General features: G+C 37.6%; 1 protein-coding gene across 4 annotated transcripts in view; it reads right to left on the bottom strand.

Annotated features, from left to right (window-relative positions):
* The window catches only part of LOC140159013 (RUN and FYVE domain-containing protein 2-like), a 73,818-nt gene continuing 55,573 nt past the window's right edge, over positions 1-18,245 (bottom strand). For 3 of the 4 annotated variants that reach the window (XM_072182325.1, XM_072182326.1, XM_072182327.1), the window contains 11 exons: positions 16,818-16,919; positions 15,283-15,477; positions 12,332-12,476; positions 11,675-11,776; positions 9,596-9,712; positions 8,491-8,658; positions 7,259-7,356; positions 4,903-4,989; positions 3,457-3,681; positions 2,453-2,579; positions 1-1,165 (listed from right to left, as the gene is read on the bottom strand). In XM_072182325.1, the coding sequence (XP_072038426.1) occupies positions 1,025-1,165; positions 2,453-2,579; positions 3,457-3,681; positions 4,903-4,989; positions 7,259-7,356; positions 8,491-8,658; positions 9,596-9,712; positions 11,675-11,776; positions 12,332-12,476; positions 15,283-15,477; positions 16,818-16,919 (1,507 nt within the window). In that variant the 3' untranslated portion in view covers positions 1-1,024. The remainder of the gene's footprint in view (positions 1,166-2,452; positions 2,580-3,456; positions 3,682-4,902; positions 4,990-7,258; positions 7,357-8,490; positions 8,659-9,595; positions 9,713-11,674; positions 11,777-12,331; positions 12,477-15,282; positions 15,478-16,817; positions 16,920-18,245) is intronic. The other variant, XM_072182328.1, reaches the window with a different exon arrangement.

The raw sequence follows: 18,245 nt of genomic DNA on the forward strand, positions 1-18,245 counted from the left end.
AGTTGATCCTGGGGCCCCACCAGAAGGCAGGTTCCTTGACAGTGACACCCCTTTTCAAGAACTACGTTCTCATTCTTATTGTATGTAAAGCTTATATTTGGGAGTCCAAAATGGTATTTGGATATGCACACATGTGTACGGTTCAAAGAGATTAGACCCAAAGAGTACCAACTCCGCCAGGTTTGCGTGTGGTCATGGATATTAACATGGTGTACCTCTGGATTATTTTATCATGTGGCTAAGGAAAAATTTGCTTGTTACATTGTGCGAGTAGTGTGCTGTGCTGATAACGCATGTTACGGGCTACACATGTAAATCTTTGTACTGATCCATGACTTCTCTCTTGTCCGAAGGGTCGCTTGTCCAAAGGTTTTCTAGTCCGAATGTTCTCTAGTCTGAATATAGAATAAGGGTTAGGGTTAGGGTTACAGGTTATGGTTAGGGTCAAGGGTTAGGGTTTAGGGTTAGGGTTGGCAAGCCTTATTCTATACTCGGTCTAGAGAACCCGATATTCACACTAGCGAACCTTTATCAGAATTCGGACTAGCGAATGGTAAATTACGTGTTCGGACTAGGAAAACCTTCGGACTAAGGAACTTTTGGACTAGAGAGTTGTCACCATAACAATCAAGCTAAAAAAGCTGCATATATTATTGTACAATATTGGCTCTATATGTGACAAACCAATCTGGCATGTTACACACAGGGCAATTCTGAGTTGGTTCTCTTTGGGTTTAATGTGCTATTCCTATTAAAATCAATACACCCCGTATGGAAGACATGACCTTATTCTTCCATACAGGGAGTGTGAATTTCAAATTGGGTTACCTGAATGGGTGACCCCGTTTGAAATCCACAACCCCTGTGTGGGAGTTAAAGTAATGTCTTCCATCGGGGGTGTATGGATTTCAACTGGAATAGCCCAAATCTCTCTGGTATGGTCTGATATATAGATGGCTAGATGTATCCTTTTAGTGTACAAGATATTTTGGTTCTATCTAAAATCTAGGAATGCTGATCAGTTTCAAGTAGATGCAGAGTAGCGTTGTAAAAGCAGGGTGTGGCAGTTATCACAAACACGTACAGGCTTGGCGGACGACGGGAGCGGCATAACATTATCAGAACACGGGTTGCAATATATACCTCCACAATTTCGACAGTGATGCTGGGGAAATAATAGAATAAAATATGTATTAGTGATTTCAAGAGTGCTATGTCACAAACAAATATTTACAATTAAATCGCATGCACAAAAAGTGCAATTTTGTTTCTTGCGCTTGTCTAGCAACGTGCCAGAAGGCATTTGCACAGCGTACACGGTCATTAAAGCATGTGTTTAACAGGCCTATGCACACACAACACACACTTTGCGGGAAGAATCTCATTTTGAGATGACTGTGCGATCGGCGAATACAGGTGCAGCTGAGACGCAGGTGCAGTGCCCACGTCAGCTTAATCTATTAATCACTTTCACAGCCAGGATCACCTCCTTACTACTAGTAAACTGGGACAACAGAAGTAAATTCTTCTCCAAAAAAATTGCAAAAAAACTGGTGTTAACATATTGGAGTTATGGAACAAATTAAAAGTTTTTTCCACAACTGGGAGAAATTGGACTCTGCTATGTTTGTACGATGCCAATCATGAAGAGGAAACTAATGTTTTTGCTACACGTCTTATGTTGGTTTCAAAGTGTCATATGCTGCTTGCTGTTTTGCTGCTATGAAGATGATTTTTACGCAATCAGCCTAGCAATGCCAGCGGACCAGCGGCAAGCCAATATATCGATCACTCCACCACCTTGCTCAAAGTGGCAAATCGCTAGGAGTTGAATCTAAGTCAACTCGGGAGCAATACTGCTCTGATGTATGAGAACCGAATACAATTTTTGGCCAATGTGCAAAGAGCGGTGCCTTAAGCTTTTCCAGCTTTGTGGTGTGCTGCTTGATGACTACTACTTGCAGAAATATGCAAGCGGTGTGGAGCGTGACGCTGCTCAGCGGCAAGCAGCATGCAGTATGAAACCAGCATTAGTTTATTGCATGTTTGTTTGCAATCTGCATGCAATGGATTGTGCAACTATACTGCCCCACCATGACAAAAGGGCATTACTGACATATTGATCATTTCGAGATAATTGATTAAAACCGTACCCAGCCTGCATTGACTTGTACAGGATAACCAATCCTAATATGGCTATTTATTAGTGTTTGCAGGTTAGAAACAAAGTGTTTTATAGTTTTAATAGGTAGATATAATATTTATTGACCTTCCTGAGGTGATAACTCCATTTCTCCAAAAATGTATATGTTATGCCCTTTTGTCATGGTGGGGCAGCATAGTAGTCCAGTCAATTCAATCGCTAATCCAATCCAATATGGTGGCTATCCCTAGCATTATGCATTATGCTAGTCTCAAGTTCTCCCAATTCAATTCTATGATATGTTCTTACCTTTCTTCTTGCTACTGAGAAAGGCTTCTCACATTGCTGGCAACTGGTGATTTCCCTATCATCCGCCCACACACGCTTCTCCATTGTCCCACTAACCTCCTTCAAGCTATCCACCTTTAACTGGTGCCTGTATCCACAAATAAACACAATTAGGTGCATCCTTGGTGTAAGATATTCATGAGTTAGACTGGGGTTAAGACTCCATTGAGGAATTAAGCAGTTTACATAATAAAGCTGTATTTAAATCCTTCAACAAAAGATTTCTGTGCTATGCTATGCCGTACAGTTTTACACGAAGGATATAAACCCATATTGATCACACACCACATGTAACATTTACCAATTAAACCACAAATTAAAACAATAAAATGGACAGAAAATGAATTTGCAAGATAACCTTTGTCCATTTCCGCAGCACATATGCCAAAATGAACTCTGCTCCAAATCTGAAACTAAATATTAGACTGCAAAAGTGGTGGGTTTGAACCTGAGTGGGTCCACTTGAGCTTGACGGTCTCTTTGTGTCCTTAAGCAAGGCACTTTACTCTACTTGCTTAGTGCTTCGGAGGGCACTTTAAGCCGTCGGTCCCGTGTACATGTATTTTCTCACATTAATGCAGTGTGCACGTTAAAGAACGTCACAGGCTATTCAAAAAGAGCAGGGGATCATCCCGGTACTGTTGACTGTACTTCAAAAATACACGTCATCTACTCTAGGTTCCAGAGTAAAAATAAGTACAACTTGTCTGTGCGCAGTGCGATAATACTCATACATATGAGGGAGGCACTAATATGGAAGAAGAAGAAGAAGAAGAACATTAAAACACTTCATAAATTTGAGCATGGAGGGGATTCAATGAGAGCCAGGTTTATATTGCCCTACATTTTTGTTTGTCTTCTGATTTAAATTTTGTTCCCCAAGCCTTTTCAAAAGTAACAAAAGATTTCCCATTACAAGTATGTAATTAATATTTATACAGTACACTAAAAAAAACATGACTCACTCGCTCAGTTTTGATCCCATCTCTGCTAATGCTTGCTCCTGTCCCTCGCATGTCTCCTGCAGTTCTTTATGCCTGACCTTTAACCCCTGGTACTCTTGTTTAAGCTCCCCTGCACCACGCACTTCCTTCTGTAGCTCACCAATGAGCTCTTGGGTATTGGCCATCTCATTCTGAAGGGTTGAACGCCATTCTCGCTCAATCTTCAAGTCTGTTTCCAAGGCAGAACTGTTAGGAGGGATGGAAATGTTGCAAAAAGACAATATGATATTGAAGCCATGTTTGAATTTAACTTGTTTAAGTAGAAACTTTACATAGGGTACTAATAATTTTAAATTAATCGCAACACTAGAAAACTACACTATTCACAATTTGAATTTATACAAATAATAAAAACAATTAACATATATATATATATATATAAACACTTGCTAAATGATTTAAGATAATAAACATAAATACAGAGCAACAGCTACTATCACACTGATGACATGCAGTTATCAATAGTGTCACATACATCATAGATTCATTGATTAAATAATGCTTCACATAAGAACAAAACATAAGTAAGGCCTAAAAATAAATAAATAGTATGTCTCCGTGCTGTTGTATGCATTCCGTTTAGCGGTGCATATCTATTATGATAACACATGTGACACGATCTGGTCCATGGGTGCCAAAGGCGGCAAGTTTGAAATTGAGATAAAGGCAAAAATATGGAATAAAAAACAATAAAATACATAAGAAAATAGACATCACGAAACTTCATAACTTTAGAACCAAGTATGCTAGACCTTTGGTGATTTCAGTATATGATAGCCTAATGTTTGTTTAAGGTAATAGTTATTGTAACCAAATTTTCAAAAGTGCCTCCTTTGGCCCCCATGGACCAGATTGTGTCACAAATCTTCGCAAGCTCTGAGGCATACTTTTTTTCCTAATGTCAGACATGGCAAATGGCTTGCAACTATCTTGCTTTGATAAAATTTTGATAGCAAATATAAGACAATTCTAATCCATATTTCTTAAAGTTAACCTCCAATTTTTGGCCCACTTAGGCTCTGCTCCACATGAGAGCAGCATGCATTAATAACTGTATACGGTTTTGCTTTACCTTTATGTTGCTAAAAATACACTTTTTGCATATATGTGACCTTGTTCCCCGTAATTCTCCAGGGAAAATGGTTACATAACTCCCTTATAACTGGATCACACACTTTTTGGAATGACGGTATATAAGGTAGACTTTGTGTGGCGATCATTTCGATTGTGGTGCAGGACTCAAAAGCGGGATCCAGTTGACATCAGAGAAGCCATGTTTGTTCCTTTCTGAAGCAATCAGGAGAACATTTCCTTCATGTTCCCAACTAATGTATTAGGATTTTTTTTTTTGTGATACAAATGGGCCAAGTCATACACCTAGTTACTGTGATCAAGATGAGTGCTCACCGTTTAGCATCTCTCTCAACGATCTGCTGGCCGAGACTACGGGCCGTTTCCTCGGCGGCTCTCTTGTCCCTCTCAGCTTGCTTTAGCCTGGCGGGTGTGCATGCAGCAGTGACCAAACCCCAAAGGGTTGATTTTGCCATGATTATATGTGACGGACGGACGGATGGATGGACCAACGATGAAGCATCATCATACAGCACCAATATCACAAACAGCACAAGGATGAAATTTTAAGGATGCCAAGCCAAATGCAAAATATAGGGATTTAAAAAAACAAAGAAAAAATAATCTGTGAGAGAGTATTATTTCGTAAGTGAAAACATAGGCTGTGCAGGCATTTTATGGCTTTAACAGTTAATAATGAAAATTATAAATAAAGTGAGTTACTTTAAGCTTTGCTATAGTCCTTTTTTTAAATTAATATGTTGCATTTGTTTTAGATGCTAAAACTCTTAATGTTTCACATACGGCATATAACTTGGGAGATAAAAATTGATAATTGAAGACAAAAAATGTTGCTGGTCCACATTATTTTGCAGACTAGTAGCCAAGTGAGTTAAAGGACATGGAATAAAACCTGCCAAATGTTTATTTTATACTGTGAAATGGGCTATTCAGTTGAAATCCATACACCCCCCCTATGGAAGACATTACCTCAATCAAGTGTGAATTTCAAATGGGGTTACCTAAATGGGTGATTCCATTTGAAATCTACACTCCCTGTGAGGGAGATTAAGGTCGTGTCTACCATACGAGGTGTTTGGATTTTCGTCTGGTACATAGCCGTTTTTACCAAACCTTTGGCACAAACGATTGCCGATCACAAACATTTGTCAAACATTTTCGTACACTCACATAAATGTTCTTGATCTCTAAATGTATGTCAAACTTTTGGCAAAAGCAGCTATGTATAGCCCAATGATAGTACTGGTATAGTCTGGTGTATACTCACTGTTAAACAACTGTTTATCATATTATACCTAAGCTTGGGGTTATTTACATTGAAGCAATGTTATATTAGTTGGGATAAAGGCACAGAGATTAGACCCAAAGAGAGAACCAAGTCCACCATGTTTATGTGTGGCTCATGGAAGGCAAAATGGTGTACTGCCGGATCCATACACCCGGTAAACTTTAATTTATAGTATGTGCTTGTTTGTGTTCTGTGTGTAATGCATTATGCATTATGCCAATAGCACTTATAAGCAAACCTTTATAACACAAAGACACTACTTTGGTTCCCATGTGTGACATTTCAATAAGGCAGATTTCCCATAGATGGGCTAATTCTGAGTTGATTCTCTTTGGGTCTACACTTAAGATAAATGAGATATGCCATGCAAACAACTAGACTACAATGTACAACTACAAATAAACACACCCCAACTATGTAAATATATCTAGCACAGAAAGAGACGCACACCTACGTAAGTAAGTAAACGCATATATTCAAAACCAACAATTATCAGGAGCATAATGTTTCTCAAATTATTGTCACACAAAAAATAACACACTGACTCCATTCATGATGTCTGGCTAGACATTAAAAGTGTTGTTTCTATAAATGTCAAAGCCTGTCTTAAAGATCACGGAACTGAACACAGACCTTCATGTCAACACACCATGTTTTTCACCCTCATTTTTGAAACTGAAGGATATTCATGTGTTTGTTTATTCTACATCATTGATGTGTTAGGGCAAGAAGGACCTATGTGCAATAGCTGCCCGATTATAGACATTGTATACATCTAAAATATGACACCTGGCAGCAATTGCAAATGGGGCCATTAGGTTTCACTGCCTGAACAGAACTGATCATGAAATTGGTCATGTCTGACCTCCTTTTTCAACCAAATCGATGGTAATAACTCTAGCTTGTACTGAGGGATCAACATTTAACCACAAATTGCCTCAGATAAAACTCACTTCTTGGGAACTAAATACCACACAAGGTTATTTTTATGTAACTCATTGACCCATTATGTCACATACTGCCTTTAGCTCTAATGACAGCCTGGTAATCTGGTCAACTCATTGACAACTACCAACCTCAAGAGGGAATTCAGGTTGTGATCAATCCTTTTCAGGCAGTGGAACGTAATGTTTCCTTCACTAACCCCTCAGTATGGTGTGAATAAAAAGTGGAGGACTGTAGGGATCTTCTCAAAAGGTATTACTAACATATTTTATGCACATGTTAATAAAAATCAAATTACATAAATCCACTTTATGGATACAACTTAGTTGCACTTTTAAGACATTACAACATCACAAAATACAACTTTACATCGAACAATAACATAGGAATACACGAAAAAGCTGCATGGACAAGACAACAAATCACTAAATAGAGTACCTTTCCTCTAATTGGTTCATTGTGGCAACCATCTGGTTTGTCTTCTCTTCCAGTTTATTTACTAGTCCTGCTTTGTGATTCAGTGATTCATTGCTGGCCTGAGGGAGAAACACAAAAACAAAAAGAGGCACATTTTAAAAAGAATTTATAGACAGTTATAAAGAAAAGTTAACTAACAAAAATACCTGGTTCAAATGTCTTCTGACTTTGCCTTTTGAAATACATAAGTCACAATGCACTACATGTGCCCATATATTGAAGCTAATACTAAGTCTAACTCTAAACTTGGACAATCTCGTATTGAAACTGGGTCTAACTTTTACACCCAGTCTAATGCTATTTTATAGTTAAACTTTTATTTTGCTAACTAAAGACCAGGTCTATGCTACTTAGACCTGTTTTGTGCATACCAACTTAGGGGTTTAACTATTACAATTTATGAATGCATAAGCAAAATACACTACCATATAAGACAAAGAGTACTATGTGGTACAGTCTCATCACTATAAATTTAATTTCTCCTAACAAATTTTGAAATGTTTTTCCTAAGACCAATTATCCAAACTATTATCATGTCTATCATCTGCTACATACATATTATATACATGCAGAAAAATATGTATTGATATATTCTAGTCAAAGCCTTGTTATTATTATTAGACTTTATTTCAATAGGTGACTTGACTCCTGACGTTAATGTCTGGCAGTATGTGCACGCATCATCACAATTTCCATTGTTTTTTGCCTGGCAGTATGCGCGCATCATATTTTGTTCAGGGCTCGTGTTTTAAAAACTCCCGCCACATCACAATAAGGCTATTGAACAGTGTAGTGGTTGCATGGAGTTCACTCAAGCATATCAATATACCAGTCCCTTGCCTTTGTTAATAAACATTGACGTCAACTCATCTATACAGAGGCCAGATTCAACACAAGTTGTTCTTCCTAGTGGTTGTGCACAAACAAATATACATTACAAAACCAATACAAAAACTTTATTATTATTATTGTTATGCAAAAAATTATATAATGCTTAAACATAATAGAAATAGAAAATTCAATGTAAAATTCTCAAATAGACAAATTTTCATGGCGAGAATCTTCCTAAATGTGTACAGGGCAAGGCATAGAGCTCCTTAAAGGGCTTGCAAGACACAGAGATCCTTAAGAATTAAAGATTAAATTGCATCTGTTACACAGAATTTAAATAAAAAGAAACCCTCTGCACTAACCTGTACTCTATTGTAAAGATCAATATTAATAGTTTTGATATCATCAAGTTGTTTGCGTAGTGATATGATGGTGTCTTGTTTCTCATGGATGTCTTTCTCCAGTAGTCTCATGGCCATTTCCATTTCTGTTTTCAGGCTGATTTGAAGCTGAAGCTCTTGTTCAATTTCCTGTAAGGGCAAAAATATTGAATGTTGAAATGGGCTATACCATTCGAAATCCACACACCCCTTGTGGAAGATTTGACTAAAGTCTTCCACAGAGGGAGTATAAATTTTGACTAGAATAGACAATTGAGTAACTTCCATTTGAAATACTCACTCCAGTTGTGGAATATACAGGTAAAGCCATAATACAAGCGGAGTATGGGTTTCAAAATGATTAACCCTGACCAATTACATTTGAAAACATACTCCCCTGTGGAAGATATTTCCAAAATCTTCCACAGGGTAGTGTAATTTCAATTGGAATAGCCCAATGAATAGCCAACTTAATATGTGGATCCTGGGTTACTCTACCGGAAGTGAGTTTGACAGAAATTACCGTCATTGCATCCCGTAGTACCAGGTACATGTACTGTATGCTCTGCTGATTGTGTGACAGCGTATATTGTATTGTGGAAAGGAATTTCGGTCCAACTGACTTCCGGTAAAGAAACCCAGGAACCACATATTTGCTGTGATCTCTTGTCTCACACATCTCCTTCATCATTATCAAATAATGGGGTAGTGTCAAGGGCTAGAATTGCTCATACTGTGTGCCATCATCAAATCTGTACATCAAGTAGCTCATTTGCATACTTGTTGTTATTGGATAATAGGAAAAGTGCAACTTTTCGTAACTAACAGCAATCAAATTTAAACTTATTATATGGTATGTAGGTAGTGATGGAGAAAAGAATTGCTCATGTTTTGTATCAGCATCAAATCTACATATTTAGTATGTGGAAAGAAAAGAAATAATATAGCACATGCTAGCAGTACGTGCAACATGTCTTCTATCAGGGGTGTATGGATTAGCACACAAGCTATTTCATACAGAAAATCAATGATAAACCCTAAAGTTTTCTCTGAGAATTTCATAACTTTTCATAACTACCATACTAACCTGCCTAGCCTGAGCCTCCTCCTGTAATTTTTCTTTGGCTTCTGAGTACATCTCATTAAGTCCTGATCTAGATGTATTATATGTCTCTCTTTCAGTTTCAATATCAGCTTTTGCTATCTGTGAGGGGAAAGAGAACACAACAATTTTATGATAAATAAGATAATACTGAAGTTGAATAATTTTAAGGAGAGGATCAAAATATTTGGGGATAAGGATTTGAGGATATTAGTACTAAAAGGGGGTTATGTCACAAATCCATGAAATTGGAGTTAGTGTCAGTTTCTACTACACCCTATGTGCAAGTTTCATGGTGAAATAATGTGGTAGAGCATAGAAACTGGATGGATAATCATCTTCTTGCATTGAAACTACATGAAAATCACAACCATTTTTGCTATATATCTCTAAATGCACTCAATGAGACTTTACCTCCTTTTAGAACTAGCACATGGAGTGTGAAATTCAAACAGGGTTACCTGAATGGATGACTCCATTTGAAATGTACACCCCTTTTTGAAAGATTAAGGTCATGTCTTCTATTCTCTTTTTTTGGTGAGGACACGGTGGCTCAGTGGTTACGGCCTTGGACTCATAATCTGACAGCTTGCTTCGAATCCCCCGTCCCACCACCATGTTGAGCCCTTGGGCAAGGCGCTTTGCCTCGCTTGCCTCACCCCACCCAGGTGCAATGGGAAGCTGTTAGGGGTTGTCACAGTTGTTTTACTGATGAACCCGGCACCATTTGTAGGCAGCAAATGTGGTTCCGACATATTCTAATAAGGGTTTCAGGCGCTAGCGCCCTAAAAGCAGCACATTTTGATGTATAGTACCATTTTTTCAAAATTTTTTTTGCTTTATCAAAATTTTCCGCCCTTTTTTATTTACTAATTCTTTTTGCCGCCTCCTTCGATTTTGCTGCCCCTTCTTCTTCCGCCGCCCCTTCATTTTGGCCGCCCCCTGCTTTTACCCCGGGGGGCTGGCGCCCCCAAAGCCCCCCCCCCAAAATACGCGCATGGGATTAGTACGTTGGTGGAGCAGTTAGACAAGCTATTTCACACAAAAAATCAATGATAATCCCTAAGGTCCGTATGCACAAAAGAGTTAGACCGGGTCTAAAGTTAGACCTGGTCTAACTGGAATTTAGTTCCATCAGAAATGGTCCTTTACTCCTATTTCCTTCCTAGAGTAGCTAGCTAATTCTAAAGATTTTAATGCAATGTTCAAAAATAATACAAAATAACTTCAGCAAATGTTAAGGAAAATGAGACTAAATTCCAGTTAGACCAAGTCTAACTTTAGACTCGGTCTAACTCTTTTGTGCATACGGACCTTAAGGTTTCTCTGATAATTTCATAACTTACATGATGGTTACCTCTCAGTTTGCCATTTGCTGAGTATGTAGACATAAGTATGAATATTGTTATAAATTTTACTATACTATTAAAAGCGCAGTGATTTATAGTGCGCTACGCACAGGCACAACGCCTAGACGTTGATCCACAAGCCTCAGCACACTTTACAGGTTGTCGCTGACCACTATGGCCCACATCATTCCACAAACCATTAAACAACAAATCAGGGACTTCGCTGCTTCAAGAGCGCACACCCTAGACATTCCACAAATAACCATCGCAACCAGGATCAGCTCCCCGAGTTTCGTACGGGTTACAACGAGACAAATTAGCAGTGAGTTCCTTGTCCGGGGGAACTACAAGCTAACTCAATTTTCTTTCCACGTGAGCGTACTAGGCACCGCCAGGGTTCGAACCCACAACCTCTCGCACCACAGTCGAATGCCTTATCGATTGAGCTAACTTGACTGCTATTCTGGCTTAGCAACTCATTAAAGGCAGCATCACATATAATATGAAATGAAAAGATATACAAGAGCTGAAAATTAATATTTCTTACACAGGGAAGCAAAATTTCCTTCCAAATTCAGAAATTTCACTCCAAATTCCAAAATTTCCCTCCAAATCCCACTGGAATAAGCTTCCTGTATTTCACATTTTTTCCAAGCCTGGAGGTGCGCTACAGACACAGACAACAATACAGATACAGATGATGTTGATTACTTACATCTAATTTCCGCTGTGCATCTCTCCTCAAAATACTGTTTTCTAAAGACAACCTTTCATTTTGGGCTTGTATACCAAGAATGTTGTTGTTAGCTACGGCCAGCTGAAAGAAAGAGAAGATAATCAAAATGTCATTAACGAATTTGCCATTGTTTTATCCTTAGATTATTAATACACAGATTGGAATTTGGAAGTGGTTCATAATTAAGATGGCCCTCACGAAGGTGAGTAAATAACAGAGGTTTGAAAATACCAAGTAATAAGCAATATGCAAATAAGCTCATTAAAATTCATAAATATGCAAAAAACATGACACAAAACTAAACAGCACATCAGGCCACCATATACTGTAAAATCACAATACCAAGTTAGAAGTTGATCCGTTATTGCGTTTAAGCTACAGAGCAGATTAATGACTCAGAACTATATACCTCATCAGGCTAACATATCCAATCCACATACCTAGTTTGAAGTTGACCAGCCTTTGTAATTAAACTGCAGAGTGGATGATGAAAATGTAGGCAAAATATGCACATCAGCTCATTAATATTCATAAATATGCAAATAACATCGCAAAACTATACAGCATATCAGGACACCATATCCAATCACCAAACCAAATTGGGTCAAAAATAAATAAATTCTTATTGGACAATACCTCCTCTTTCATTTGACTGTTACCATCTTCTAGTGCTCTTATTCTGGCCTGTAGACCTGTTAACTGGGATGTTAGATGGCGATTGTGTTCTTCAAGGTAATTCTTTTGGTCAAGAAGAGCTGTTAGGTTGATGTCTCGTGAGCCTCTGTTAAAATGAATATTCATGTAAAGAAACAGATTAAGTATGGGGTGGTTGCTCCAGGCTAAACTACATGTATATACTAATCACTGTATTGACGGTACACAGATATAAATATCCCCATAAACACACCCACAAACGCATTAGAACATTTGTATTTTGTTTCAGTTGAAAAATATGCACTACACAAGACTATGTGATGTAATCAAGCAAAAAGCAGTCGGAAGTGGGAAATATTGATTTTAAGATACAGCCAAACAAAGGAAATAATTTCTTTTGCTGTCTTTTGTTTTGGAAACACTTCAACTGTTCATATCTTTAGAACTAAATGTTCAATTCCAATGAAGTTTTCTGCAAGTGTAGCTTTGCAAATGCCTTACACAATCATGTAGAAAACTTAAAATTGAATATGCCCGACTTCAGACTGATTTTGCTTGATCACGCCACATGTTTTTAACTGCACGTTTGGCTCTTTTTGTCCTTCGTATCTCTGGTTAATAAATGCAAAAGCCTCAAGCATATAAAAAACCTCAGTTTGAAGGATGCTGAGATGCTCCTTCTCCCCTTTAAATAGCATATTATTATGTAACACTTGACTTCCATTATCTGTTGTAAAAACCCTTTATATCTTTGTCTTCAAGTATAATATGCTTTTCCATATGGATATAGTAAGTAAAAGGTATAAAATAACCCTGAGGTTAATGTCAGACATAGCCCCAGATAGTCTTTTAAGGATAAAACATAATGACGCAGGTGTCCTCTGCTATAAAGCTCTTCTTATTATAATTAACGTTCCTGATCACAGCTATTGCCTGGATACTAACTATAATGCTGTGAAATATGAGCAACTTCTTGTCTATTCAACACGAAAACCAATCTGCACTTATAATATGAAGTCCACCTACCTGTCTTTGAATAATATAATCATTAGACAGTATTGAAACCCATTAAACATGTTAAATCAGGGTTTATTATTTAGTGGATGGTTTCCAACTTCTTTGCAACACAATTTTGGTTGCCTTTGTTTGAAGTCAACCGCTAAAAGCATGCAGGGCCTCTATCTAAGCTGCTATCAGGGGTATGACCATCTGAGCCTCTAATGTGTTTTAAGACAAATCTCTTTAACACATTGTCAAACAATATGTCAACATGTTGTGTCAGGGTAATGCATGTATCTGCTAATAGTTTAGCTTCTACACAAAACATGTGTGTGTTACACCTGTATGTCAACATTTTCCTACATAGGCGTAGATCCAGGGGGATGGGGGGGGGGGGATAAATCCCCTCCAATATTTTGCCAGGGGGATGGTCCATACCATCATCCCCCCAATGTTGACGCTTGTATGTGGGTTTCTGACCAAATTAACCTCATATTTGGCCATTTTAGCCCCAAAAGTGCTTCATGCACATTTGTACCATTCACTTTAATTTGTTGCAAGAAGATGCTTGATTCACTATACTTCAATCAATTTTTTCCAACCCCATCCCCCAATGTCGAAAAGAAATCTACGCCACTGTTTTCCTACTCCCTCAAAGTGGTCATTTTTTTTTTCAGATTAGAAATGCCTTGTATCAAAAAAATCATTATGGCTTGGTTACATTTGAAGGTTTTAAGAGTTAAACCATTTTCCCCAGATTTTTCAGACAAAAAATTATTGACCATTATAGTTTCAATACATTTCACACCATTTAAGTATCGCCACTTGCCAGCAACTATACAAACTTAAATCTTTTCATCATTCACGGGCCAAAAACACCGTCCATTATCATTTGTCTCAAGAATTATTTTGATAAAAGCACTTTTAAAGATACAAAATATTGAAATATTTTCAGTTCACAGAACACTTTGCATTGCAGCCTTTAGCCTAAAATGAAGCAAATATAACATTAACCCCCTGAGAACTACCTGCCGATTAGCCAAAAAGAAGTTTTCATTATCGATTGGACCAATTAGCAACATTGTTAGAATAATTTCACCATGCAAAATCATTGGGGTGAATTATTTGCAATTAAAGCTCCATTTCGATTGGTGATTAAAGTGAAGATATCACATAATTGACCAATCAGAGGCAATGATAGATCGGCAGGTAGTGCTCAGGGGGTTAAAGTTGGCAATCCTGCTACCCAGACTGATCCATCACCATATAGTACAATCCTATGGGAGTGCAAAGTGACCATTACAAAGTTGATGTCATCAATCACTAGAAGTCATTAGTGATATGTTGTGTCATTCATTTCCCATTGGCTTAATGAAGCCGCAACATAGCATGCTCCAAAGAAGAGCAAAATCCAGCAATATCTCATTTCATTTCTGTGGCTGTCATCACCTAGCAAGACAGATTGCTTTTCCTGTGATTTACTTGTCAGGATTCAGACAAGGATGACAATAGCAACAATAGTAAAAACAGGGAAATGTGACACAAAATCCACTGGGGCAATAACACATGATGATTTCGAAAAGACGACACTTTTCTCTTTCAAGGGATAAAAAATAGAGACAATATAAATTACTTATTGTTATATCGTTGTCTGCATCACATACTGTCGTATCTCAAAAGGCTGCCTTGTGTGAGTACTTTTCATTATTGTCATCTGATTGTGATGAGATACACTGTAAAATTAACTTTACTTACTAATTTTAAGGTATTATCACAATATTACAATCTCATGTCCATTCATAAAAGAAATTAAAGAAGCATGCTGAAATATAAAATAACAATATGAAATACAACAATGATAAGAAAATTCACCAAAGGCAGCCTTTTGAGATACAACAGTATGTGACGCAGACGACAATATGTCCCTCTCTTACCCAGCTCCTTCTTCTGGTTTGTCCAGATAGTTTCCATCTTTCAAGTAGAGACTAAAATCAATGACAGAAGGCGCTGTGTCCAGGTCATCACCTTTAAGGCACAGATTACAGTCAATTACATTAAGACCTACTAGGAGACCAGCAATGACGGGGGCTTCCTCCTCCATAATGAGGGCATTGGGATCATAAAATTCACTGAAAAATAGAGAACACACAAAGTGATTATGTTAATTACAAGTTAAATGTGGGTGACCTGTTCCCTCACCTTACCACATCAAAATTAAGATTTTTGCATCTGAAAGTTCAAATTTTGCTCATGACCAGAGCAAAATGTTAAGTCTGAGACATTTCCTTTCAATGGTATGAGCAAGAAGTGGTAGCCCGGGGTACTCAGTACAAATGACCATACGGGACGTGCGCAAACATGGGTAGCATTTTCAGCCTTTTGGTATATCAATGATCACTTTTTAAAAGTCTATTTTGGTCTATGCATGGGTCCTTTTTTCAAAATTTTGGGAAAATTTGTAAAAACTAAGACAATTTTGGGTAAATTTGGCGAAAATTTTGACTTTTGGTATATCAATGGGTCCAAATTTCTTGAAAAATTGGTATATTTATGGGTCTACTTCCAAAATCTCAGCGGCACGTCCCTACCAAAACCAAACTTGAGTACCCCGGTGGTAGCCTCATCTCACATAGTATACCATCCATACTGTTATACGGGCTAATGTTATGTGTGTTTTTGCTTCTAATATCCAAACTGCAGATCCTCATTGCAATTGAAGGTAGAAAACACAAATTGAAGAAATTAGACCACCCACCTTTAACAAGCTATGAAGGGCATTGTACCTTTTTGTATTTTGAAAGAGTGCACCAAGACAATGATGTCACAGTCAGTGGGGACAATGAACATAAGAGGACACACACATGATATGTGTAATTACAGGCATACTCGATGCACAGGAACTGCAGACAACCATGGTTCCTATACCATTTATCACCCTGATGCGGGAATGTCAATGATATCAAATGAGGCAGCTATTTCGAGTATATTATATGTGTATGCCAGCGCTTTGAGAGAACGCTAGTGATTTGGGGCTTTACCGAATGATATGCGCACTGACGTCACTGCCACATCAGGGTTTGTTTTTAGATCCAAAACAGCATAGGAACTCATTATAGCCATTGACCACATTTGCCAGTGAAGGGTTAGGTCTCTAAAAACTTAAAAATAGTCCATGGTAACTCAAATGCTTGTGCTTATTTTGCAGTGGAATAATAAAAATCTCACTAGAGTGGGTCAATGCCAGTGTTTACATGTTGGTGGGTGGGCTGTGGGGGTGGGTGCGTTTGTTATTACTGGCTAACATGGACTTACATTAGGATACACACATCACAACCGTGGACACACCATGGACGTCCACATTTGCTGGCTATAACCAGGACAACGCAAATAATGTAAAAATGCATTTAAAGGTAGTCCACCTTTGGGGGTTCAGGACAGATCAAGGTGTTTGCACATTTATATGTTTTACCTTAGTATATCTCTGTGTTCTAGGAGTCCTCTGAAATAATCAGCTAACCTCTTCTGCATCAAGGATAGTCTTAACCATGCACGACCTCGCCCTAAGCTGGTTCTGTAGGAAAATAAAAATATAACATGCACATAACATTATACAGAAATAATAAGGGGATAAACTACTAATGCATACAAATCAAATTCTGAGCTTACAATATTATCCAGAAGTGATAATGTACAAAGACATACCATGGAAGTAAAAAAAAGGCATAATTATATGCAAAAAAAAGTGCAATCAATTCTCGCTATTCACAATAAAAAGGCGCCGCCAGCAGATTTGCGATATAATCGTGATGTATCATGGGAAAATTCGACATCAAGTCCAGCATAATCTGAATATTACCATGCTATTACATAGGAACATGTGACAATATTTTTTAGTTTGTCAAAATAAAGGTGTTACACGCGAATCGATACTCAATAATACTTAATGTGATTTGAAATGCGCACAATTAATTTTTTCTCTATCGATTTGCGTGTAATACCGTTATATTGACAAACTAAAAAATATTATCACGTGTTCCTATGTAATAGCATGGTAATATTCAGTATTATGGACTTGATGTCGACCTTTTCCCATGATACATCACGATTACATCATAAACTGCTGGCGCCTTATTGTGAATAATAGCAGAATTCTGGTACTTCCATAATAACTTTCGGTACCACTGCAAAATATACTGCATCTTTTTTTTTCTCTTTCTTTTTTGCAGTGGTTTATTTTAGGCAATATTGCAAATAAAATAAATACACACAAAATATGATAACATATAAAGAGTTATTTTATCAAAGACGTTATATAGATCCCGCAAAATAAGCACATTGAATCCACACATTCCCCAAATAAATGAAAATCTTTAAAAAGTTATGTATGTGAAAAATATAGCAGTCAGCGGTCTAGACAAGGAATCTTTGATGGGTTTGATGTTAATTATGCATTTTGTTCAGTCCCATTCTAGACCGTCCCATAAGGTACTTCAATTTGTTATTCTGCATACATCTAGCTCTCATTATCTACTATATTTACGCTGGGCCTCACACAGATTCACCAGGTGTACAATATATTCAAATTGTATGTCTAGCAGGCTAGTGGAGTAGCTCATGTGACTGTCAATGGTCGATGTTCGAATAGTTTGAGCGCAAACATAAAACGGGCCTGATGACATCATTTACAGTGGTACTGAATTATTCAACTTTTTCAGATGCTTTCTTTTTTTATCTTGATGGATGACATCATGGAATTGTTTTAATGGAAATTGCTCAAAATATGCCAGCATATGCTCCTGAATTTGCTTAACTTTTTGGCATGAAATTGATTGAGAGTGACATTAAACAATTTGTCATGAAATTCTGGTGGTTTAGCATCACATTATTTTGAAAGAAT

This window comes from Amphiura filiformis, chromosome 8 (assembly GCF_039555335.1).
Source record: "Amphiura filiformis chromosome 8, Afil_fr2py, whole genome shotgun sequence".
In the NCBI taxonomy this organism is placed as follows: Eukaryota; Metazoa; Echinodermata; class Ophiuroidea; order Amphilepidida; family Amphiuridae; genus Amphiura; species Amphiura filiformis.